Source organism: Amblyomma americanum, chromosome 1 (genome assembly GCF_052857255.1).
Source record: "Amblyomma americanum isolate KBUSLIRL-KWMA chromosome 1, ASM5285725v1, whole genome shotgun sequence".
Lineage (NCBI taxonomy): Eukaryota > Metazoa > Arthropoda > Arachnida > Ixodida > Ixodidae > Amblyomma > Amblyomma americanum.
The window spans coordinates 40,194,097-40,213,776 of NC_135497.1; the positions used below are offsets into that span (position 1 = coordinate 40,194,097).

A 19,680-nucleotide genomic window follows, 5' to 3' on the forward strand; every position below is an offset into this window, starting at 1 on the left:
GAAGTAGCCAACCTGCATCCAAGATGCCAAAAGTATCCAAAAGCGGTGCCTTAAATGTCACCAGATGCAAAAATGTCAGGAATTTATAACTGTTGTGGGATGCAGGGTAACAGTACCTGTGAGTAACTTGGAAGGCAAGAGCAACGCTGATTAAATAAAAAAGAAATGAACAGCTCAACACAGAAGCTCAGACACACAGGATTCATTTATGAAAGTAACTGAAAAGTAACCAGAAGAATTTTTTTTATCCTAGTTGGAGCAGAAAGACTGTTCCTGAGCAACAGTCATGGCAATTTTAATTGCCATGACTGTATGGCTGTATTTAATTGCCATGTGTGAAAGTACATGCGCTTTCGAAAGCATGCAGGCAAAGCAAGCCCTGCAGTGCACGTAACCAGTCGAAAAAGCCAAATTTTGTTGAGCCGCAGCACCAATTAAGGGTAACTGCGTTTTCTAAATTCCAAAAAGTCATATGGCTATTACTAACGACCGGCTACAAATCTCTAATACCAACTAGGTGGCTTACTCTGCCAGTTAAAAAGTTAATCATTAAAATTAGTTAACCAGCTTACTACTTAAGACGATTAACCGGTTTTCTGGTGTCTGCCAACACTGGTAATACTATGCCGCAAAAACCATATTTTTACCCCAAAAAGCCTAATTTTGAAAATTGTTGAAAGTGTTCGCTGAAACACCTGGTATGCGGAATGCATTGCACTGTTCTCGCTCTTTGCATGAAATTTCTTCAGTCCTTTGTAAGCAAGATTATGATTTGACGCACAAATTGCTTTTGCCCTTTATCTCCTGTGATCATTTTTTGCTGCATTCTATTGCAAAAATAGGCTGTTTGCCAAATGTGGGTATTCAAGGTGTTGGAAACACAGCCTCAGTCAATGTTTTTCAGATCACATGGTTTTCGTTTCAGCCGTGTACTGCGACACTTATGCCACCCTTGAAGCTCTTAGTTCCTGTAAGGTAAAGACAACCTTTGTCGTCACCTTTCAAAACCTTTTGGTTTTCTAGGTTGCCAATGCACCACTAAACGGCTGAAAAAGAAACCCTGTGTCCTTAAAAATTTTAGCCAAGGCTCCCGTTTTCAGCACCACACAAGTGGGTTGTCAGCCTAGTATGTGCCGCTGATCACTAGTCAACTCGCTTTGAACAAGCAGAGCATGAAGGAAACAATGTATATACCTGATAAGTAGCAGGTCACTTCCTTACTTGGCTAAAGTATGTTTCAGTGAATGGAGATGAAACACGTTTTATTGTTAGTTGAAAGAAAACCTACATAGCAGCATTGCATAACGGAGGGAGAAATTTTGGAGTCGTGCCAAGGAGGACAAGTTTGCCAAACATTTAGTGATCGACAAGGTAAGTTGTTGGGCGAGTTGGTTTCTATATTCCATAACTACAGCGCAACGAACAGGACGTAGAAGAACAACACAGGCAGGGACACAACACAGCGCTGACTCACAATTGAATTCATAGAATAGGCTGAATTTGACTAAGCTATAAAGTGTGATAGAAAGTAGCCACAAAATATGCCTGCAAATGTTTCTCACAGCAAAAACCCACAAGCAGGAGTGGCCGTTTCGTGTATTAATTTCTGAAACTGGAACATGGCAGAAAGAGGTCGCGAAATTTTTGCAAGAAAAACTGAAGGTTTTAACATTTGACGACCCCTTCAGACGAAGTAATAGCATTTCTAAAATGCAATTACAATAAGAAACCTTGGCGATTTTCTATTGATCTGAAACATCTTTACTACACTATTCCTCAGGCTGAAATTATGTCTTCCATTAGTCACTTCATCGACCAGTATGGCGCCGTTGCATTCCAGAATGAGTGCGAGATTTCCACAGGCAGCTTTCTCAAACTGCTATCTTGTTATCTAGAGTCCACTTTTGCTCAATGGAATGGTGATGTTTACATTCAAAAAGATGGTATCTGTATTGGTTCATGCCTTGCACCCATCCTTAGTGACATGTTCCTGGCTTTGCGCGACCAAATATTGAATGAGCGGTTCGAAGGGTCCCGTGTTTGTGGCATTTTTAGATTTGTAGACGACTTCTTCGTGTTTTTAGAATGCGACAACCTCGAATTCGAGCAGCAGTTCCTTCATGTTTTTTCAGTGTTCTCCGAGTGCCTGAAACCAATGATTTTAACACACGAAGTACCACTTAATGATGTTATCAGGCTTTTAGATCTCTCACTTCAATTCACTTCATCAAATGTATGTTGGGCTTTTGAGCCTCGTGGTCGAAAACCCATCCTGCCATACTCATCAGCCCATTCCAAGCTCGTGAAAAGAGCACTTGCGCATTCAGTTTTTGACAATGTTTTAAAGAAATCATGTGAGCATAGGTTGGAGCAAAGTTTCCACAACCAAGTAGACCGTTTGACACAGGCTGGTTACCCTTCAGAAGTTCTGGTTTCAGTCGCAGAAAAATTGCCGAAAAAGTTGAGGCCTGATGGCAATAGCAAAATTAACAAGGAGAAAAAGAGAAAAGTTGCCGTTGTGCCATATCTGCAGCAGGTCTCACACAACCTGAAGAGAAATGGAAAGCATGTGGGGGTTGATGTTGTGTTTTCGGCACCTATTTGATAATCCAGCCTGGTGAAGAAAGTTAACTCGGCCAACAGTGAACCACGCGGCTGCTTGAAAAGGCATGCAAAACAATTTGTCCCCTGCCAGGAGGGAGTCACCTACTCTTTGCCGCTATCATGCGGAAAGCAATAAACCGGCCGATGTATCAACGAAAGATTAAAGGAGCATGACTATAATGTCTCAAGTGGCCCCATAGTAGGCCACGTAGCCAAACACTGCAGAAACTGCAAAAGTGATGAAGATGATGACGAAGATGTCATCGATGCCTGCAAGCCACTGTACAACGAGTGCGTTGTGGTAGGTAGGAACTGCGACTCGCTGAGAAGAGAAATTTTAGAAGCACATATGATAGCAAGGCTCCCAAAAGATTGTATAAGCGCACCCTCCGTATCGCTATCAGAAAAAGAAAAACGATACCTCGACTGCGAATGCTGACACGCATGCGCTTTATTTCGAGTTTTTTCTATATATTTGTGACTTGTGTGCATTGCCTTCCTTTTCTGGCCGCCAGTCGGGTACTTATTCTGGCTGGCAGCTAATAAAGATTTCAGTGTGAGTCAGCGCTGTGTTGTGTCCCTGCCTGTGTTCTTCTTCTATGTCCCGTTCGTTGCGCTGTAGTTATGAAATTTAGTGATCACAGGAGCAAGAAGTATTTCGTCAAGTTTCGTCAAGGAGGTTATTACAGATAATTTTTTAACCAAGGTACAACAGCATAATGATCATATACAGCATTCTGGAGTACTTAAAGGGGCCCCGAAACACATAATCATTGCATTGTTTAGCCCCTTGGTTGCATAGAATGATAGAATGAGTTATAGTGATGATATTAGCATTGGTCATGCCGCATGTACTCCGGTTTTTAATATTTGAATTAGCTCGCCAAAACAAATTCGTGGTACTGACAGTGTCACCATGCAGTGGCGGTTTTCAGCAGCGGATATGACATCACTTAGCGGGAGCTGGATGATTGGACAAAGAGTAAATATACTGCAAATTGTGTTAATAACTAGAGATACGTTTTGTCAAATTTTTGTGTTTTATATTAAATTAACAAAACTAACTTGTCTGCCCTAGATAAAAGCACTGTAAAGCAAGTAAAAAAAAATACACCATCAGAGGCTCTGGCTACTTTTTGCATTGAAGGACTTTGCGCCTTTCTGTAAACATCCTACGACCTAGCACTCAACACTTATGTCTACTCTCTATGTATCTGAGAGCGGCTGTGCGCAATCGATCCGATTGAGCCATTGCACTCAACAAGTGTTCGTTTAGGTCCCAAGGAAGGATGCGTTCATTTCACATTTAGCAGGCAGTGCGCATCGTCAGCTTGTGGAGGATCACCAGGCGGCGGTGCCAGATGGCGCCACATTCCTGTCAACTGCGTGCGCTCCTTGCTCGCCGTGACCAACCAGCGCGCTAGGAGCGACGGGCGATGGTAGGCAGTAAGCAGTAGCGGTACGCGCCATGCTAAATGTGTCTGATATCTTGTGCAGGCTGTCACACTGCCGCAGTATCTCGCGCTCGAGTTCGGATCCATAAGTAAGGGAACGTCACTGATCAGTGTTCCCTTCTGCGCCGTCGATGTGACAATGAAGCATCGCTGGGTCAGCTAGGCGTTCACATGGTTGTTGTAACCATGCAAACGGCGCTGCCAGCCTTGGCATGAACGAGTTACAGAGAACAGGCAACCATGGAGTGCAAACTTCCACCATGTTATAGTGTTCTAGAAGGGGTAGTGGGTTCAGCAGCCAGCACGCCCTATGCATTGCGGCGAGGCCGCGAGTGCAGACGGGACCCGGATGTTAGCGGCGGCGCTGTAGTCGTGTGGGCTGGCTGTTGGTGGTGCCCATGTGCTGCCTCTCGCACGTTTGTTCGCGCAAGTTTTGCGGCTTTGGCTGTTCTCCGTTTTTTCAGCGCATCATTTTAGTTTGTTTCGCCGGCTGCCTTCTTCATTCGTGAAACGTAGGAATGCCGAACCGTCAACAGCAACGACACTGCTTTGCTCCCGGGTGTCAAACCGGCTACAAGTGGACTAAAGGAAAGCAGCCGCTGTTGTTTACCGTGCCGAAAGATGAGGAAAGACGCCGAATTTGCCAGCCAGGGATTTAAGTACATCACAACATCCAGATTGAGCCAGGATACACTGGAAAATTTATTTGGCATAATCAGGCAATCCTGCGGGTCCAACGACCACCCAACCCCCACACAGTTTCTAATTGTCGTCAACAGCTTGTCGTTTTACAATCTTGCCAAGACAGCGCGCTCAGGAAATGCTGACCTTAATCGAGGTAGTGGAGAAATAAGTTCTCTCCAGGGTGCGTGCAATGCTCCTGCTAAAGAAGACAGGGTTGCTGCAATCGACCAGCTCATCGAGAAAGGCAACCTAGCTTCATCCGGGCGCATGCTTCAGAGTATTTCTGCTGAGCACAGAGAGTATGTAGAGCAGAAGAGCAACGACCGGCTTATACATTATATGGCAGGGTATGTTGCCCGAAAGTTTCCTAAACATTATGACTGCAAGCACTGTATGCAAAGCCTTTCTTTTGGAAAGCTCCAATAAGGAATGCAGAAATTGAGTTCACAGTGATATGTGACAAGGGAGAGTTCTTGTATCCTTCGCAAGAACTTTTCCGGGCAGTGAAGAAGTTAGAGAACATATTCCCTGTTTTCTTCAGTCAAATGAACTCTACAGTGACAGCATAGTAGATTAAACGCTGCTTGTGAAGGCAAATTTTCGCTATGCCTTAGGTTGCAGCCAGCAGGCAGATGCGCTCACAACAGGGCTGACGAAGTTCTATGTGCTGACAAGGCTACACTTTTATGTTTTTATGTAATTATTAAAAGGGCTGAACCAATCGCAACAGGAACGGCAGAAAAAGAAATTGTTCACGAAGATAAGCGTTGTCTATAGTACCTCTCTCATAGCAGCCGTAAGCAGTGCCTTGAAAAAGAGGTGGCTGCCTGTTTATTGTACCAATAAACTTGTTTGCTACTACCATTAGCTCCCCTACTTTCTTTTTTGCATGTTTATAACGAAATTTCGCGCATTGCAGGAACCGCCGTGACCGCCTACTATAATGGCATCACTGTAGCAGGAATTATCTCTAGATTTCAGTGAACGTGTACTTTGGAAAATAAAAGCTGAACTTGATGAAATAAAGCCTTGTAGATTCGGTATCTTTCTGTTCAGGATGCGTAAGTACGCATGCCGCAATTGTTTAGCTAACTTTAACAGTGAATGTGATTTCGTCTGGACGTGCATCGAAAATTTTGATAGAAAATTAAGCGATTTGCTCAACCACAATTTTACTTCTGCCCTGTTTTTGAGGTCTGCGTTCAGAAATGCAACCGGATCGTCGTACGGCGGCTCTGTCTCTGCACCCGTTGGGTCGGCTTTATCTTCGCACAAACTTATGGCATGTCCGCCTTTCCACCTTTTCCGGGCTCTTTGCCTTGAGAGGTAGGTTTTAAGAAAAATGCATTCGAGCTGCAGACGTCCGATTTTCGGTGTTACACCAGATGCACACAGGTTTCTCGGCGCTGCGAATGCAGCGCGTATCGTGGGTATGTCGCGGGTTCTTTACAGCCGGTGCTCCGGTGGCGCCATCTCGGACTATCGACGTGAGATGGCGCACCCGCGGGCTCTCCCTGAACCCACTACCCCCTTCTAGAACACTATAACCACATGCTCAGATAGGCTGTTTTGATTGGTCGCACTAAGTGCCGTCATTGGGAAAGTGAAATGGGAATGGGAAGCTGCGCGAAAATAGAGTTGAGGGCAGCATTTTTTGAAATTTCTTCATTGAATAACTCCCATTCCTATGCATCGATTCTCGTAATTCTTTTTGAGTCAGCATCTGTGTGACAAAGAATCCACCTGAAGTGTAACTGGCATCCGTTCAAGCGGTGCTTCGCCGCCCCTTTAATGTCCTCTAATCACTGGCGAAAAAAGAAGAACTATTCCATTCTTCAGTCCCAATTTAGATTTCAAAAGTAGCCAAATAGCCAAGCTAAAATTTTTGCAGCCAAGAGGCCCCAAAAGTAGCCAATCTAGTCCAAAGGAGCCAAACCTCGCAACCCTGGTGTCACGCTGGGGCGGCCTTGCTGCCGTAACAGCTAGCAGGCTGGTAGCAGCTAGCCGGTGGCCACCAACCCATGCGACTTACTGTCACAAGCAAATTTTCAGGCAGCGAGTGGGCTGCCCAAGCATGGTAAATCGAAGACGCCCACATAGAGAGCCCCCTGTGCCCAGTTTACCCGGCCTCGTACCGCGCATGCCAATTCTACCCTCTCCACCTCTCCTCTGTAGAGGCGATGCAGGCCCGCACATGCGTTGCTTGGTTCACCACATGCCCAGGCTACCCAGCTGTGGCGGTGTGTAGTTTGAATTATCGGTGATGCAACCCATTAACATTTGAATTAACACGCTATGGTTTACACAGACTCAAATGGAGCATGGATGGACAAAGTCATGCAGTTCGAATGATCCAGAAATTCGAATTATGGAGTTCGAATTAATGAGCATTCACTGTACAACAAACTATGCATTCAGAGGCGCAAACGCCAGAGCTAAGGCCCACCCAGTATGGCAAAATTAGCTAGGTTTTAAGTCACAACCTTAGTGATCAATAATTTTAGAACACAAACTTTCCAGCTGAATTCTACAATATAAAGTATCATGGAAAGCAACAACCTTTGTGTTTCGAGCATAAAAATATGCCCTCATTTCAGAAATTAAAATATTAACCCTATTATGCAACAGACAACATTCACTCTAACATAGCTGCCTGCCAAGAAGTTTTATCCATGTGTAAAAAAAGAGGTGTTTGCATAACTCTCACACTTTCCCTGACCTTTTCATCCCAAAGTTTTCTGAATCGTACTCAAGCCCTGCTGGAGCTTCCCGCCATGTTTGTTGGGAGGACAATTTGGGTCACATAGACAACATTCGTGCTGCAGCCAAAATTCATCAAACATGCATGAATTTCCTCGCCTACCAAACAGGGGCTGGTCCAGCTGTACTGACCCAGCATGGCTGTACCACCGAGACAAAGCAACTGAACACAAAGAATCTACTGAATAACAGCAAAAACACACACTGCACCTATTGCCAAAACTTTAACTTGCAGGCTAAATGTGTTTAGACAAACCTGAGACAAAGTGCAAGAACCTGATATGCTCTCAATATTTTTTTATGTGATTGCAGTGCTTACAGCAAAAAGCCAAAATAAGCATTTTCAGGTCCGTGTGTGGTATGTCATATCCATGCTATCTCGGGAGTGGCAGTGAAATGGTCAATAATGTTCTAAAACTTAACTATAAAGACTGTATACTGCTTGTAATGACAGGGGCATTCCACATTCATACTGCAGTTACAACATAACTCATATTGCACACGGAGTCCCACGATACAATTTTGTAGAGAGAGGCATTTAAAAAGTGTGCCCACATACAGAAACGGAAACAAGCATTGGCAATACAGAAGATTTAACATTGCTCACCAAGCTGAACACATAGCCCTCCAAAAGACGAACAAACTGACAACATGGATTACAGAAAACCCTATCAACAAATCTGTGATGTAATGATGAATCTGGCCAAATACTGTAACAAAGTTCAAGAGACAGGTACCTAAGCCCTATATGAGTGGAACTCTCAGCACAAACTGTGGTAATAAACGAAGCAACACACAGAAATGTAACAGGTTCAGACTGGGGCCTTTAAAGCTATACAAGAAGAATAGATGCCATAATGTACCCAATTTATAATGTTTCAATTTCACTGGCTTAGTGTTAAAGAAAAATTTATCTGCTTTTGCATTACTGTCATTTTTACCTTAGACAACTCCAGGTAACTCATTTACCTTAAGCCATGCACCAGATTGCAAGCATTACAATGCTTGATGACAAGAAGACAATGCTAAAGCATTTCTCATGTTGCGCTCCAAAATTCAATACAGATAAAAATATTGCCCAAAAGGAAAACAGACTTTCTGCACATTTGTAACCACAAAAAGTACACCCATAAGGTAGCACAAAAGTCAGCAAATTCATACTTGATGATATTCCACCAGTGTGTTAACTGGGTTCACAAAACATCATGACAACCAACATAAAATGACGAGATTATGCTGAAGTGCAGATGACACCTATGAATGGACGTTTAAAACAAGCTGAGCTTGTTGCAAAGAACAATGAAAGCACTATAGCTCCCCGCAAACCAGATTTGCTTGGATACACAGATGTCAATCTACAGTTAAGATGCTTTTCAAGTTGTGCAGTATGTTCCTTCACCTTTCAGAATTCCATGCAAGACATGTTATGGCACTTAATGAAAAGGTGAAACATGCACTAGAATGGGGTCCAGTCTAAAGATGTATAATTGTATTGCTTCAGCTGCATTCCAAAACCATGAGAGACCAGTATCATGGAAGGCCAGCATGGAAGGCTGCAGGACATCAAGAAAGAATACCCTTTAAAGCCTGGGGCACGCTGATGCTCGGGCACCGATACTGGCATGCACTAAGTGCGAACACTACATTCTCATTTTACTTCTTCACCATTACAATGGCCTGGCTAGTGGGCTGGCACTTTACAAATTACTGCCCTGAACAGCGCCTAATTGTCCAAATGCTGAAACTCATGAATGTGGCCTCTGATGCCTATGGAAGCAAACACATACTTTGAAAATAGGCCTTGGGCCAACATGTAGAAACAAGGAGATACTTAGGAAGAGACCCATCGGTCAACCATGACTAGAGTCCAGTGTAGACTGGGTCTCGGCGGCTTTCTGCTACCAAGGAGCTGATCTCTGTTGGATTCTGTGATTGATGCTTCTGTCTGAAGTAGTAGCACCGGGCTGACAGGAAACCTGCCACTATAATGACAGCTGTGAAAGAAACAAGACGGACAGAAGAAACATCAGCAAGCACAGAGGGCATCCACTCAATAAACACAACCACACCAATGTCAGCTGACAAAAACAGGCAGAAGACATTCATATGAACAACAAGTATAAGCAGAAGTCAAGTATGGTTATGGAGTTTAACGTCCCAAAGCAACTCAGGCTATGAGAGACGCCGTAGTGGAGGGCTCCCGATATTTCGACCACCTGGTGTTCTTAACGTGCACTAACGTCGCACAGCACACGGGCCTCAAGCATTTCGCCTCTATTGAAATGCAACCGCCGCTGCCGGGATCGAACTCGAGCCTTTCTGGTCAGGAGCCGAGCACCATAACTACTGAGCCACCGGAGCGGCTTAGAAGTCAGGCATGATGACCTTGATTAGTCCAATGGAACTTCCTTTAGAGGAAATGTCCTCAAATATACTTCTTCAGTATTTCCGCCAGGAGTGCAAGCCTTACTATATCATGGGCCTTGCATAATATTCGTGCAAAATATTAAAGAGATTTGCAGCGCAGTCTCCTAAAATGAACTCTTGAGAATATACTCAAAACATTATGCACAGAATAATTTATGGTTTATGGGGGTTTAAAGTCCCAAAGCGACTCAGGCTATGAGGGACGCCGTAGTGAAGGGCTTCGGAAATTTCAACCACCTGGGTTTCTTTAACGTGCACTGATATCGCACAGTACACGGGCCTCTAGAATTTCGCCTCCATGAAAATTTGACCGCCGCGACCGGTACTGAAACCGCGTCTTTCAGCTCAGCAGCCGAGCGCCATAACCACTGAGCCACCGTGGCGCCTCATTATGCACTGGAATACCAAATGCAAAGTGCTGCATTAAAATCTGGTGGAAACTGTCCACATGGGTGTAGGTTTCAGCACTTCATAGCCTTGTAGGAAATATCTTACTACGGTGTACAACAATCCACCACTTCAATATGTCAGTTTCATCATGATGGAGTCTTGGCAGCACTTCAGCAAGGCCCCAACCATACTGCAGGCGCAAATATCCACAAAGATGCTCATTACCTCTTGTGGTACTGTGAAATACTCTGTTCTTTTTAAAATGAGATCAAGCAACATCAGAACAGCGAACTTATATTATGCACTGAAATACCAAACGCAAAGAGCTGCATTAAGATCGTAGTGGAAGACTGTCCACATGGGTGCAGAAGGGTTCAGCACTTCATACTCTTGTAGGAAATATCTTACTATGGTGCACAACAATCCTCGAAGCAATGCCACCACTTCAATATGTCAGTTTCATCATGATAAGTTTTGGCAGCACTTCAGCAAGGCCCCAACCATACTGCAGGCACAAATATCCACAAAGATGCTCATTACCTCTTGTGGTACTGTGAAATACTCTGTTCTTTTTAAATGAGATCAAGAAAAAAAGAAGAAAATGCAAAAACACAGATTTAAAAGAAGCCTGAAGCCCCTTTTGAATGTGGTAATATGAAAACCCTCCCACGCATTCAACCATATACTGGTGAACAACAGAGCCAAATACAGCTGCTCTGATAGAGTGAAAGACCTACAATCTTGCAACAATGGTTGACCCCTTTGTGTACCTTCCAAATACCCACCATTTTTTGCCAAGCTACGATATTATTTCCATTACTATCACATCACAACAAGAGATGTTAGTTGTTAACTGGGTGAATTTATTTCACATCAGGAGTGGAGTCAAGAGTGGAGCAACTGAAAAAGTGGGCAGAGCAGGCCTGGTGGGTCATGCACCTAAGCTAGCAGTAACTGGATCATGTAAAAACCAAAACAGATGCAAACTGCAGTCACTGGGCAGAGTATTGCGAGCACATTGCAGTGCCATTTACGGAGCAGTAGAAATGACAAGCAGGTAGAGAAGGCCTTGGAAACACTGAGAAGGCAATTTTCGGTAGCTGCTAATTCGAATGATACAGATCCCCTTTTTAAATCTTTCTGCTCAATTTGACTCAGCATTGGATGGCCTTTCCTAAGACCCGTACTTTTGAAACTTTCATAAAATATGTTTCAGGGCTCCTTTGGAAATCTGCAAATCTTCATTCTGCTTACTCAGTAGACTAAAATTTTAGTGAGGCTAGACTGAATATAAATTCACAGTAAATGTCACCAAGCTACTCTCAACAAAGCTGCATTGCTATTAAAGGCAGAGTGTTTGTTACAGAAGCAAGCTTCGTCAGTCCTTTTTTTCATTTTTTTTCTCGGCGAATTTTCAGGATGTAACATAACGGCACTATGCCAGCAAAATGCAAGATGGCGAGTTGTACACTATTCATCTTAAAAGGGAAGAGCAACCCTGAAGACTGCAAAACTCGTCATCTTCCTCCCCTTTTTTGTGGTCGCACTATGCCCACAGGCTACAACTTTGAAATGATGCCCATGTTGCAAGTAAAATTTCCTTTAATTTCTCCAGAAACTGAGCCTCCAGAAGTGCTGCAATGTCTAACAATGCCACGTCCGGTCGCCACTGCCACAGTAACCCTGGTATCACCTTTATCCGAAGGTGCCTACCTGAACCACATCAGTCGTTGTACTGCCCCTGCAACAGGTGGCTTTCTCTGGTTGGTGCACATACAAAACCTAGTACAGTAGAAGCTCATTAATTTGAACTTTCAGGGACCGGGAAAAAGGTCTGAATTATCCGAAGGTCAGAATTAATGAATGCCCCCCACACACAAAGAAGTGCTAGAAACCGTTCACATCATAGTAGGTAATTTTTTTTTTTTTTGTGAGAACCAGGACAGCTGTCGTCTGCTTTTGAGATTAAAAACTGCACGGCAACGACAATTTTTCTGAACAGCATCAGATTCATACTGCATGCACTCGCGGGATTGTACAAGCAGAACTGCTCCAGAATGGTAAAGCCGTCCATGGCCTCCTTCACAGTAATATGTGGTAGCAGTGGAGCCTCCTCACAAGCAGTGTCTTCACATGTGAAGAGGCATCACCGCACACACTGTGAACAGCGCCTGACAAGCGCGCCGTTTCACCCTAATGAAAGAACGAAAGAATCAGGCAGACGGAACCGAGGAAAACTCGTCAACGTCAGGAAAGCGAGGCGCCTTCTGGAGGGAAAATGAAAATACCAGTGGTGCACGTCAGCCCGTCCGAATTTTCCAGATTTCTGAATTAACAGGGTGGAATTAACAAGGTTTCACTGTGCACAATTCCATAAAACCAGGAAGCAGAGTAGCTGCACAACAAGGCTGCCAGAGGTTGCTGGAAGCAAAGAGAAGGAGCTCAGGCAAGAGAAGCAGCAGGCTTGAACAAATTGTGATTGTTACTGTCAAAAGTGCATCATATTCTGAAGAACAAGCAGGCTGTTGTTGCTCATTTTAATTAATTTTTATGTTCATTTGATTAAGTATGAAATTATTGTACAGTCAAACATGCTTTTGTGGGACCTCTTACATTTAAAATTGATGCTAACCCCTGAGCAATAAAACAGTGGCAGACATTCAGAAGAGCCTGCTTAGTGGCATAACCTGCTTGGTGATTTGCCTTTGCCCACAGCTGTGAGTTGATTGCAACTGGCAAAGTAAGAAACATTTCTCCGGAAATGCTTACTCTGTGCTCAATTTGTGAGTGCTACGTGCCACACATTACAGTAACTCGGCTCAGCTCCGCATAATAATAAAACGCATTTACTCACCAAACTCAATGGGTGTTTGCAGGCCCTTCTAACAAGGGTGCATTACACAACATGAGTGTGGCTGCCTGGTTCGAGTTTGAAGAAAAACTTTAATTGTACAATTCTTAGATAATGATCTCAAACATTGATCAAAAGGTGCTTAAACAAATAAGTTATTTTGAACAGCACATTTTTTGTCAAATTCGTCACATTACAACTGAGCCTACCAGTTTCAGTCTTTGGGGCAGGGCTCCTGCAACACTACTGTTGCACTGAAGTTGCAAAGAGTGAAGAGAACAGTTTTCCCGACGATCTAGAGCTTTGGGGCATTCAGAGAGTTTCTTAATAACTAGAGAGAATGCTGGCGGCGCTACACTTCATCCACCATGGAGAGGTGCAACAACGCCGGGAAGACGAGGTTTCTTACTTGGCTTGGCTATTGCTTGAAATAAAACGTGGATTCAGCCGTAAAAATACGACTCTTCTCGAGAATGCTGTGAAAGTTTTCATACCAGCCTAACATCAAAGTATCATTTGCATTAAATCTTTTGAAGAAGTGAAAAACGCAGCACTGAAACAACTTAATCTGCGCACAGAGGAGAGCATCGCAGCACAACTACCAATTTCGAGGTACAATCCACGCTTTCGACTTAACACCAGCCAAATCAAGCCCGAAACATCGTCTTCCCGACATTCCTGCGGCAGATGAAGTGCTCTTCAAGGAACTCGCATAGACGGTGGTGCCAGCTTTTCCTCTATGTATATTTAGAAACTCTACAGGAGCAGTCACACCAGCATGGAAACACAAATGCACTGCCTTGTTTGAACAATGCTTGGGTCACATGCATCACCTGCCCCACTCGCCTCAGGGAGATCCAAGAAAGTTCCTTTTATTTCTGTTTATTTCATGCTTGGTTTGAGAATGCCAGATATGCATTCTGCAAGTACTGCTGTACACAGTCGCCATGGTTCCCGGTTCAACAAGATTACGAAAGAGGCTAGTTAGTGTTGCATACTAAGAACTATTTTTTGCAATGCGCCAAGCATTTTTTTTAATGCGCTAAGTTAAACCCCAACACCATATATACAGAGAACAGGTCCACAGGATGTAACGCAACTATCAGCTGGTTTATTCTTGATAGAGAAGGTTTTTATTTGTAAGTTCAGATGCCAATCATGGATGTAGATGTGAATGTCTGTTGCATTCATATCTCAGCGCCAGCCAGCAATGAACCCGATTTTGTTACCGATCAGTGACAACAATGGTGAACTGATACCAATACCTTGCCAATGAAGAATGCTGCCCCGATCTCTCCGATCTTCCAAAATTTTTGTTCACAAATGCGGGTGTGCACTTACCTAAGTTCCTCATCCTGTGAAGTTTGTTTTTCTGTGCCTGTATAGTGTGGAGTTTTTCTGTCAAAACTTACTGCATTACAAAAAATAGTATTTAGGTCAACAGTGCTTGTATTAAGTGCATTTTCTTACACCATGTCTATAGAAAGCAAACCACATGTTCTAATATTGTTCAGTACAGTACATCCAAGAATCCATCTTGAACAAGTTCACCTCAATGGTAGTTAACTGTAACTTTAAAGGGTTAAAATCCAGGTAATCCCCCATCCTGCCTATCTATCCTCATCTTTGCTTCCCATACTTTATGCTTCCTTTGCCTTTATATGTGTCACCAGCTTGCCCAAAACTCTACCCTTCTAAATACGTAAATATGTTTGAAGTACAGCAATGATCAAGTGCTTATGACAAGCAAAACAATGACTCAGGCACTTTTGGATGCTACAAATGTGGCATACACCATGTTCACCACAGCTATACACACCTATGTGCAGACATGCATGACCTAATCAGTCTGATTCAGGGCTTGAAGCCACTTTCATCTGCAGTTAATAGCTGCTCGGATTCGTGTACTAAAAATGCGATTTGGTTGAGTTTACATATTAATAGCATACTGGTCAATAAGCCATACAGGTCTACCTCATAATTCCGGGAATCGGAAAATAAAAAAAAGTTGGGATGCATACAGGTCATTCAATGCAAGCTCCAAGCCACAAACGTGCAATTATAAGGCGACCAGCACAGCACATCAAGCTGCGGTAATAAAATTGTTACCGGAGCTCGCTTAAATGCTTGCAAGAACAGCTGCCAACCATCAGGAGGCATGACTTGCTGCTTGACGGCGCAACTGGGATCAGCTTGGTATGTCAGCCAATCTGCTTTGAAGCCTGGCTTCAGCATGGCCAGGATAGGGGGCAGAGGATGCTGTAATCGTCCATCTTAACCCACAAAGCCAAGAGTTCTCATGGTGGGGCTCTTTGCTTGTCATCAGGTCAGGCTTATCACAAAATCTTCTGAGTGGTAGCCTTAGCAAAGTAATAGTGCTAGCAAATGGCATGCTTTGCCAAGGCTTCCTGCCATAGCATTATTTGTGCTGTTTTCTTCTTCCTTTCTGCGTTTGTAGGTGGGTTTGCGCCTTGATCTGGCCATGACTTCTGCACTGATCAACCACCAAGTTTGGAGTGATTTTTAAATACAACAGGTTAGCCTATACGCAAGTAAATACAGTACTTTTGGTGCACTTACATATACCTCTAATCTACTAGACTGCATTTAGGTGATATTTCAAAGCACACTGTTAAAAAGAAACACAACTAATGTCGTCGCGGACGCACTTTCTCGGTTGCCTCTGAGGTTGACTGAGGACGAACCTGTGGAAGAGGTGGTCGCTGCAGTTTCCAGCCTGATAACAAAAAGTGAACTACAAGCAGCAACAGCTGATGATCCGCTGCTAAACGAGGTAGCAGGGTACGTTATGTCTAGATGGCCGGAAAAGAACTGTTTAGCCGGAAAACTAAGGTTGTATTTTCGCATTCAAGGAGAGCTGTCAGTGGTAGATGGACTACTGTTTCGGGCTGAACGAGTCGTACCCCCTGGGGCACTGACTTCCAGATTGGTCATGATGGCACAGGAATCGCATCCAGGCAATGTGCGAACAAAACAAAGATTGAGGGAACAGTACTGGTGGCCCGGAATGGACAATGAAGTTGAAGCTGTGATTAGGAACTGTGTGGTTTATAAAGCATCAGATAAATCGGCAAAATCGGTGACGCCTCCTTTGCAACCAGTGGAGTGGCCAGAGAAGCCCTGGGAAAAGCTTGGAATTGACATCGTCGGACCGATGAAGCGAGCACCTCCAGAGTGCAGATGTGCAGTAACTGCCATTGATTACCACAGCAAGTGGCCAGAAGAGGTGGCATTCGTGTCCAGGATAACTATAGAGGCTGTTATAAAAGTACTCTTGGAACTGTATGCAAGAGAAGGGTACCCGAAAAGCATCGTGACGGACAATGGGCGTCAGTTCATGTCTACATGTTTTGAGCAGTTTTTGCAGGACCGAGAGATTGAGCACTGCGTAACAACATTGTACTACCCACAAAGCAATGGGCAGATTGAGCGGTTTAGCCGCGTGCTGAAGGAATATATCCAGGTCGCGGCGTTGGAACGGAGGCCGCTGAAGAAGGCAATCTGCGAGTACCTGGGTGTGTATAGGGCCACCCCGCATGTAGCTACAGGTGCCTCACCAGCGTTCCTGCTACATGGAAGAAGACCGAGGACAAGACTGGATGTAGTTGGCCTTCCAGGAAAGGAATTTTTCGACAAACCTCTAGTTGCCATAGAAAAGTTGAAACATCAGGTCAGAGAGCAGCAGCAACGAACAAAAAGGTATACAGATGAAAAACGCGTTGCCAGAACGTCCACCATTGAACCAGGAGATTTCGTGAAAGTAAAACAAGGCGGATCGAAGACAAAGCACAACTTTTCCTTGCCGCTGCGAGTAGAGAGACGAGTGGGCAAGCATTCATTTCTGTTGGCAAATGGCACTAGATGCAATGCATCGAAGCTGACGGTAATTGCCAAAGGAGGGGACGAAGGTGCACAAGCATTAGCTGACACGGTTATAGAGTGACGTGGTGCAGCCAGAAGATTTTCCTGTGACCTAGAGACTCATGTAGGTGACAGGGCGGAACCAGAGACTCCTGCTACCTTCATGGACGAATCGGAAGTGGTACAAAATGAGGACACAGAAAAGAGCGCTCCTCGTCCCGGAAATGGACCAGCCACATCAACAGAGTCTGCACCTCAGCTTCCTGACCAGCAATACTCCGCTTGACCGCAACGAACTAGAAGACCGCCAGTATGGTATGCGGACGAGTTTGCCTGAGACCGAAAGACTGGAGCGTGCCATGAGCTGTGAAGCGTGTATAGTTTGAGTTCATTGTTGTGTTATTTACTTTGCGTTGTGTTATGAGGGGGGAATATGTTGTGTATGTATAGGGGGCGCTACCCATCATTCATCTCATCTGTATATAAGCGACAGTCATTGGAATAAAGGTGCGTTCCCGATACCCCGTCGATGTAGTCTCGCCTGGTCCCTCGGCGCTTCGCGCCACCACCAACATTCCTTACTTCAAGACAAAATAAATATGAGGTGCCAATCACACACAAAGAGAATAATACAAATCTATCAATAAATTTATCGTACAACATACACAGGGGTTGGACATTTGAGTTTGAACCGAAAAATACCCGCTACAAGTGCACCCAATTCACTTTCTGAAATACAGTTCAAACTGCAAAAGGTCAGTATTTCTGACATGCATGTCACAACTAGGTGGCTATTCAGTATTAGTTGTTTACAGCAGGTCACAGGAGAAAATTGAAGTGCTGGAACTATGGCAGCCGTGGAGACAACGGTATCTTTGGAATTCAGTTGCATGGTTGTCAGTTTTCAGCTGTTGATTCGCGCACTCAGACATGCCATTGCAGGTCGAGAGGCTCCACCTTCTGCCTCCATATCCGTTGCTCAAAACTAGCGTTCTCGCTTCAGAGGACATGGTTTTGTGCCGCGCGTCTCTGTCTATCGTTCCTCTCTCCTGTCTGCACGTGACAGCAATTGTGACTCAGCTATGGAGTGAAGTCATCACTCTCTAAATTTTTATTATTTATTATTATTATTTTATTTAACAATACTGTAGGCCTTTGCACAGGCCAAAACAGGAAGTGGATTGTAAGATATACACACGAGCATGGGAAAAGCAGGAAAAAAGAATAAAAACCAAACAAAAATAGATAGAGCAAAAAAAAAAACTGCCATACAACAGCACTGGAATTCAATACAAGACACTTTCTTTTGTTTCACATGAATCAGGGAACAAAGTACTCAAAACAATTGTAATATTTGTCATATAATATTCTTGTAGTTATCGCGGATCTATAAAACACCACTATTCAGCACATTGCAATATTTACATTTAAAATGAAATCACACGTGCACTAGTGTCCAATCACTCAACCAACGCAATATCTTGGAACTACGCATTCAAATACTTTCATGAACAGCCAAAATATGACTCCAATTTTGCAACAAAGCTATCCACAGAATCTGTTTCTACAATTTCCTTTGGCAATGTATTCCAGATTTCAATTGCCCATGGGAAATATGAATACCTAAACGTGTCGCATTGTGTCGGATACTGCCTGATGTGTCTATTATGACAGGTTCTATTGGAGTGTCGGTGTGGTGGCAGCACGTAATCTCGCTTATCTATATTAATGTTGTTATTACATAGCATAAAAAGGAATTTCATGACAGCCACACGACGCCGACAAACAAGGGTAGGCAGTGCTGCCTGGCTTCTAAGAGCATTTACGCTTTCGTGTCGAGAATACTTATGGTATATAAATCGCAACGCTTTATTTTGGATGCTTTCTAATTTCTGTGAGAGTCCTTTCTGGTGCGGGTTCCACACTATGCTACCATACTCAAGAATTGGCCTTACTAAGGTTTTATATGCTGTTAGTTTCACATAGGATGGTGCTGCAGTTAATTTTCTTCGCAAGAAACCTAGTGTTCGGAAGGCCTTCGTGCATGTATTATCGATATGGGTATTCCATTTTAACGCGCTTGTAAAGGTTATGACTAAATATTTTACTGTGTCAGTTTGTATTAAATCGCTGCCCATTAATGTATAATTGAACCTAAAGATCGACTTTCTATGAGTTATGGTCATATACTGTGTTTTCTTAAGATTAATTTCCATTCCCCACATGTCACACCAGCGGGCTATATTGCTTAGTGTAGTATTTAGTCTAAGCTGGTCCTCGATTCCTTGTACACTTGTATAAATTACCAAGTCATCGGCGAATAGCCGCAATTTTACTCCATTTTCTGCACAATCGGCGATGTCGTTAACGTATATTAGAAATAATAATGGCCCCAATACGGACCCCTGTGGTACCCCTGAATAAACTTCGAGTTGGTCCGAGTCATAATTATTTATAGTAACACATTGAGTTCGGTTTGACAGATAGGCTGCTATCCATTCTACTACATTGTGTTCAATTCCGATAGACTTTATTTTCTCGATTAGTTTACAGTGCACGACGCAATCATAAGCCTTCGAGAAATCAATAAAAATAGCATCAGCTTGGAATTTGGAGTTAATTATTGAT

General features: G+C 43.7%; 1 protein-coding gene across 3 annotated transcripts in view; it reads right to left on the minus strand.

Moving 5' to 3' along the window:
* Nucleotides 1–1,245: 1,245 nt before the first annotated feature.
* LOC144112672 (uncharacterized) overlaps nt 1,246–19,680 on the minus strand; it is a 34,381-nt gene continuing 15,946 nt past the window's right edge. For all 3 annotated transcript variants that reach the window (XM_077645485.1, XM_077645486.1, XM_077645484.1), the window contains one exon: nt 1,246–9,496. In XM_077645485.1, coding sequence (XP_077501611.1) covers nt 9,363–9,496 — 134 coding nt within the window. In that variant the 3' untranslated portion in view covers nt 1,246–9,362. The remainder of the gene's footprint in view (nt 9,497–19,680) is intronic.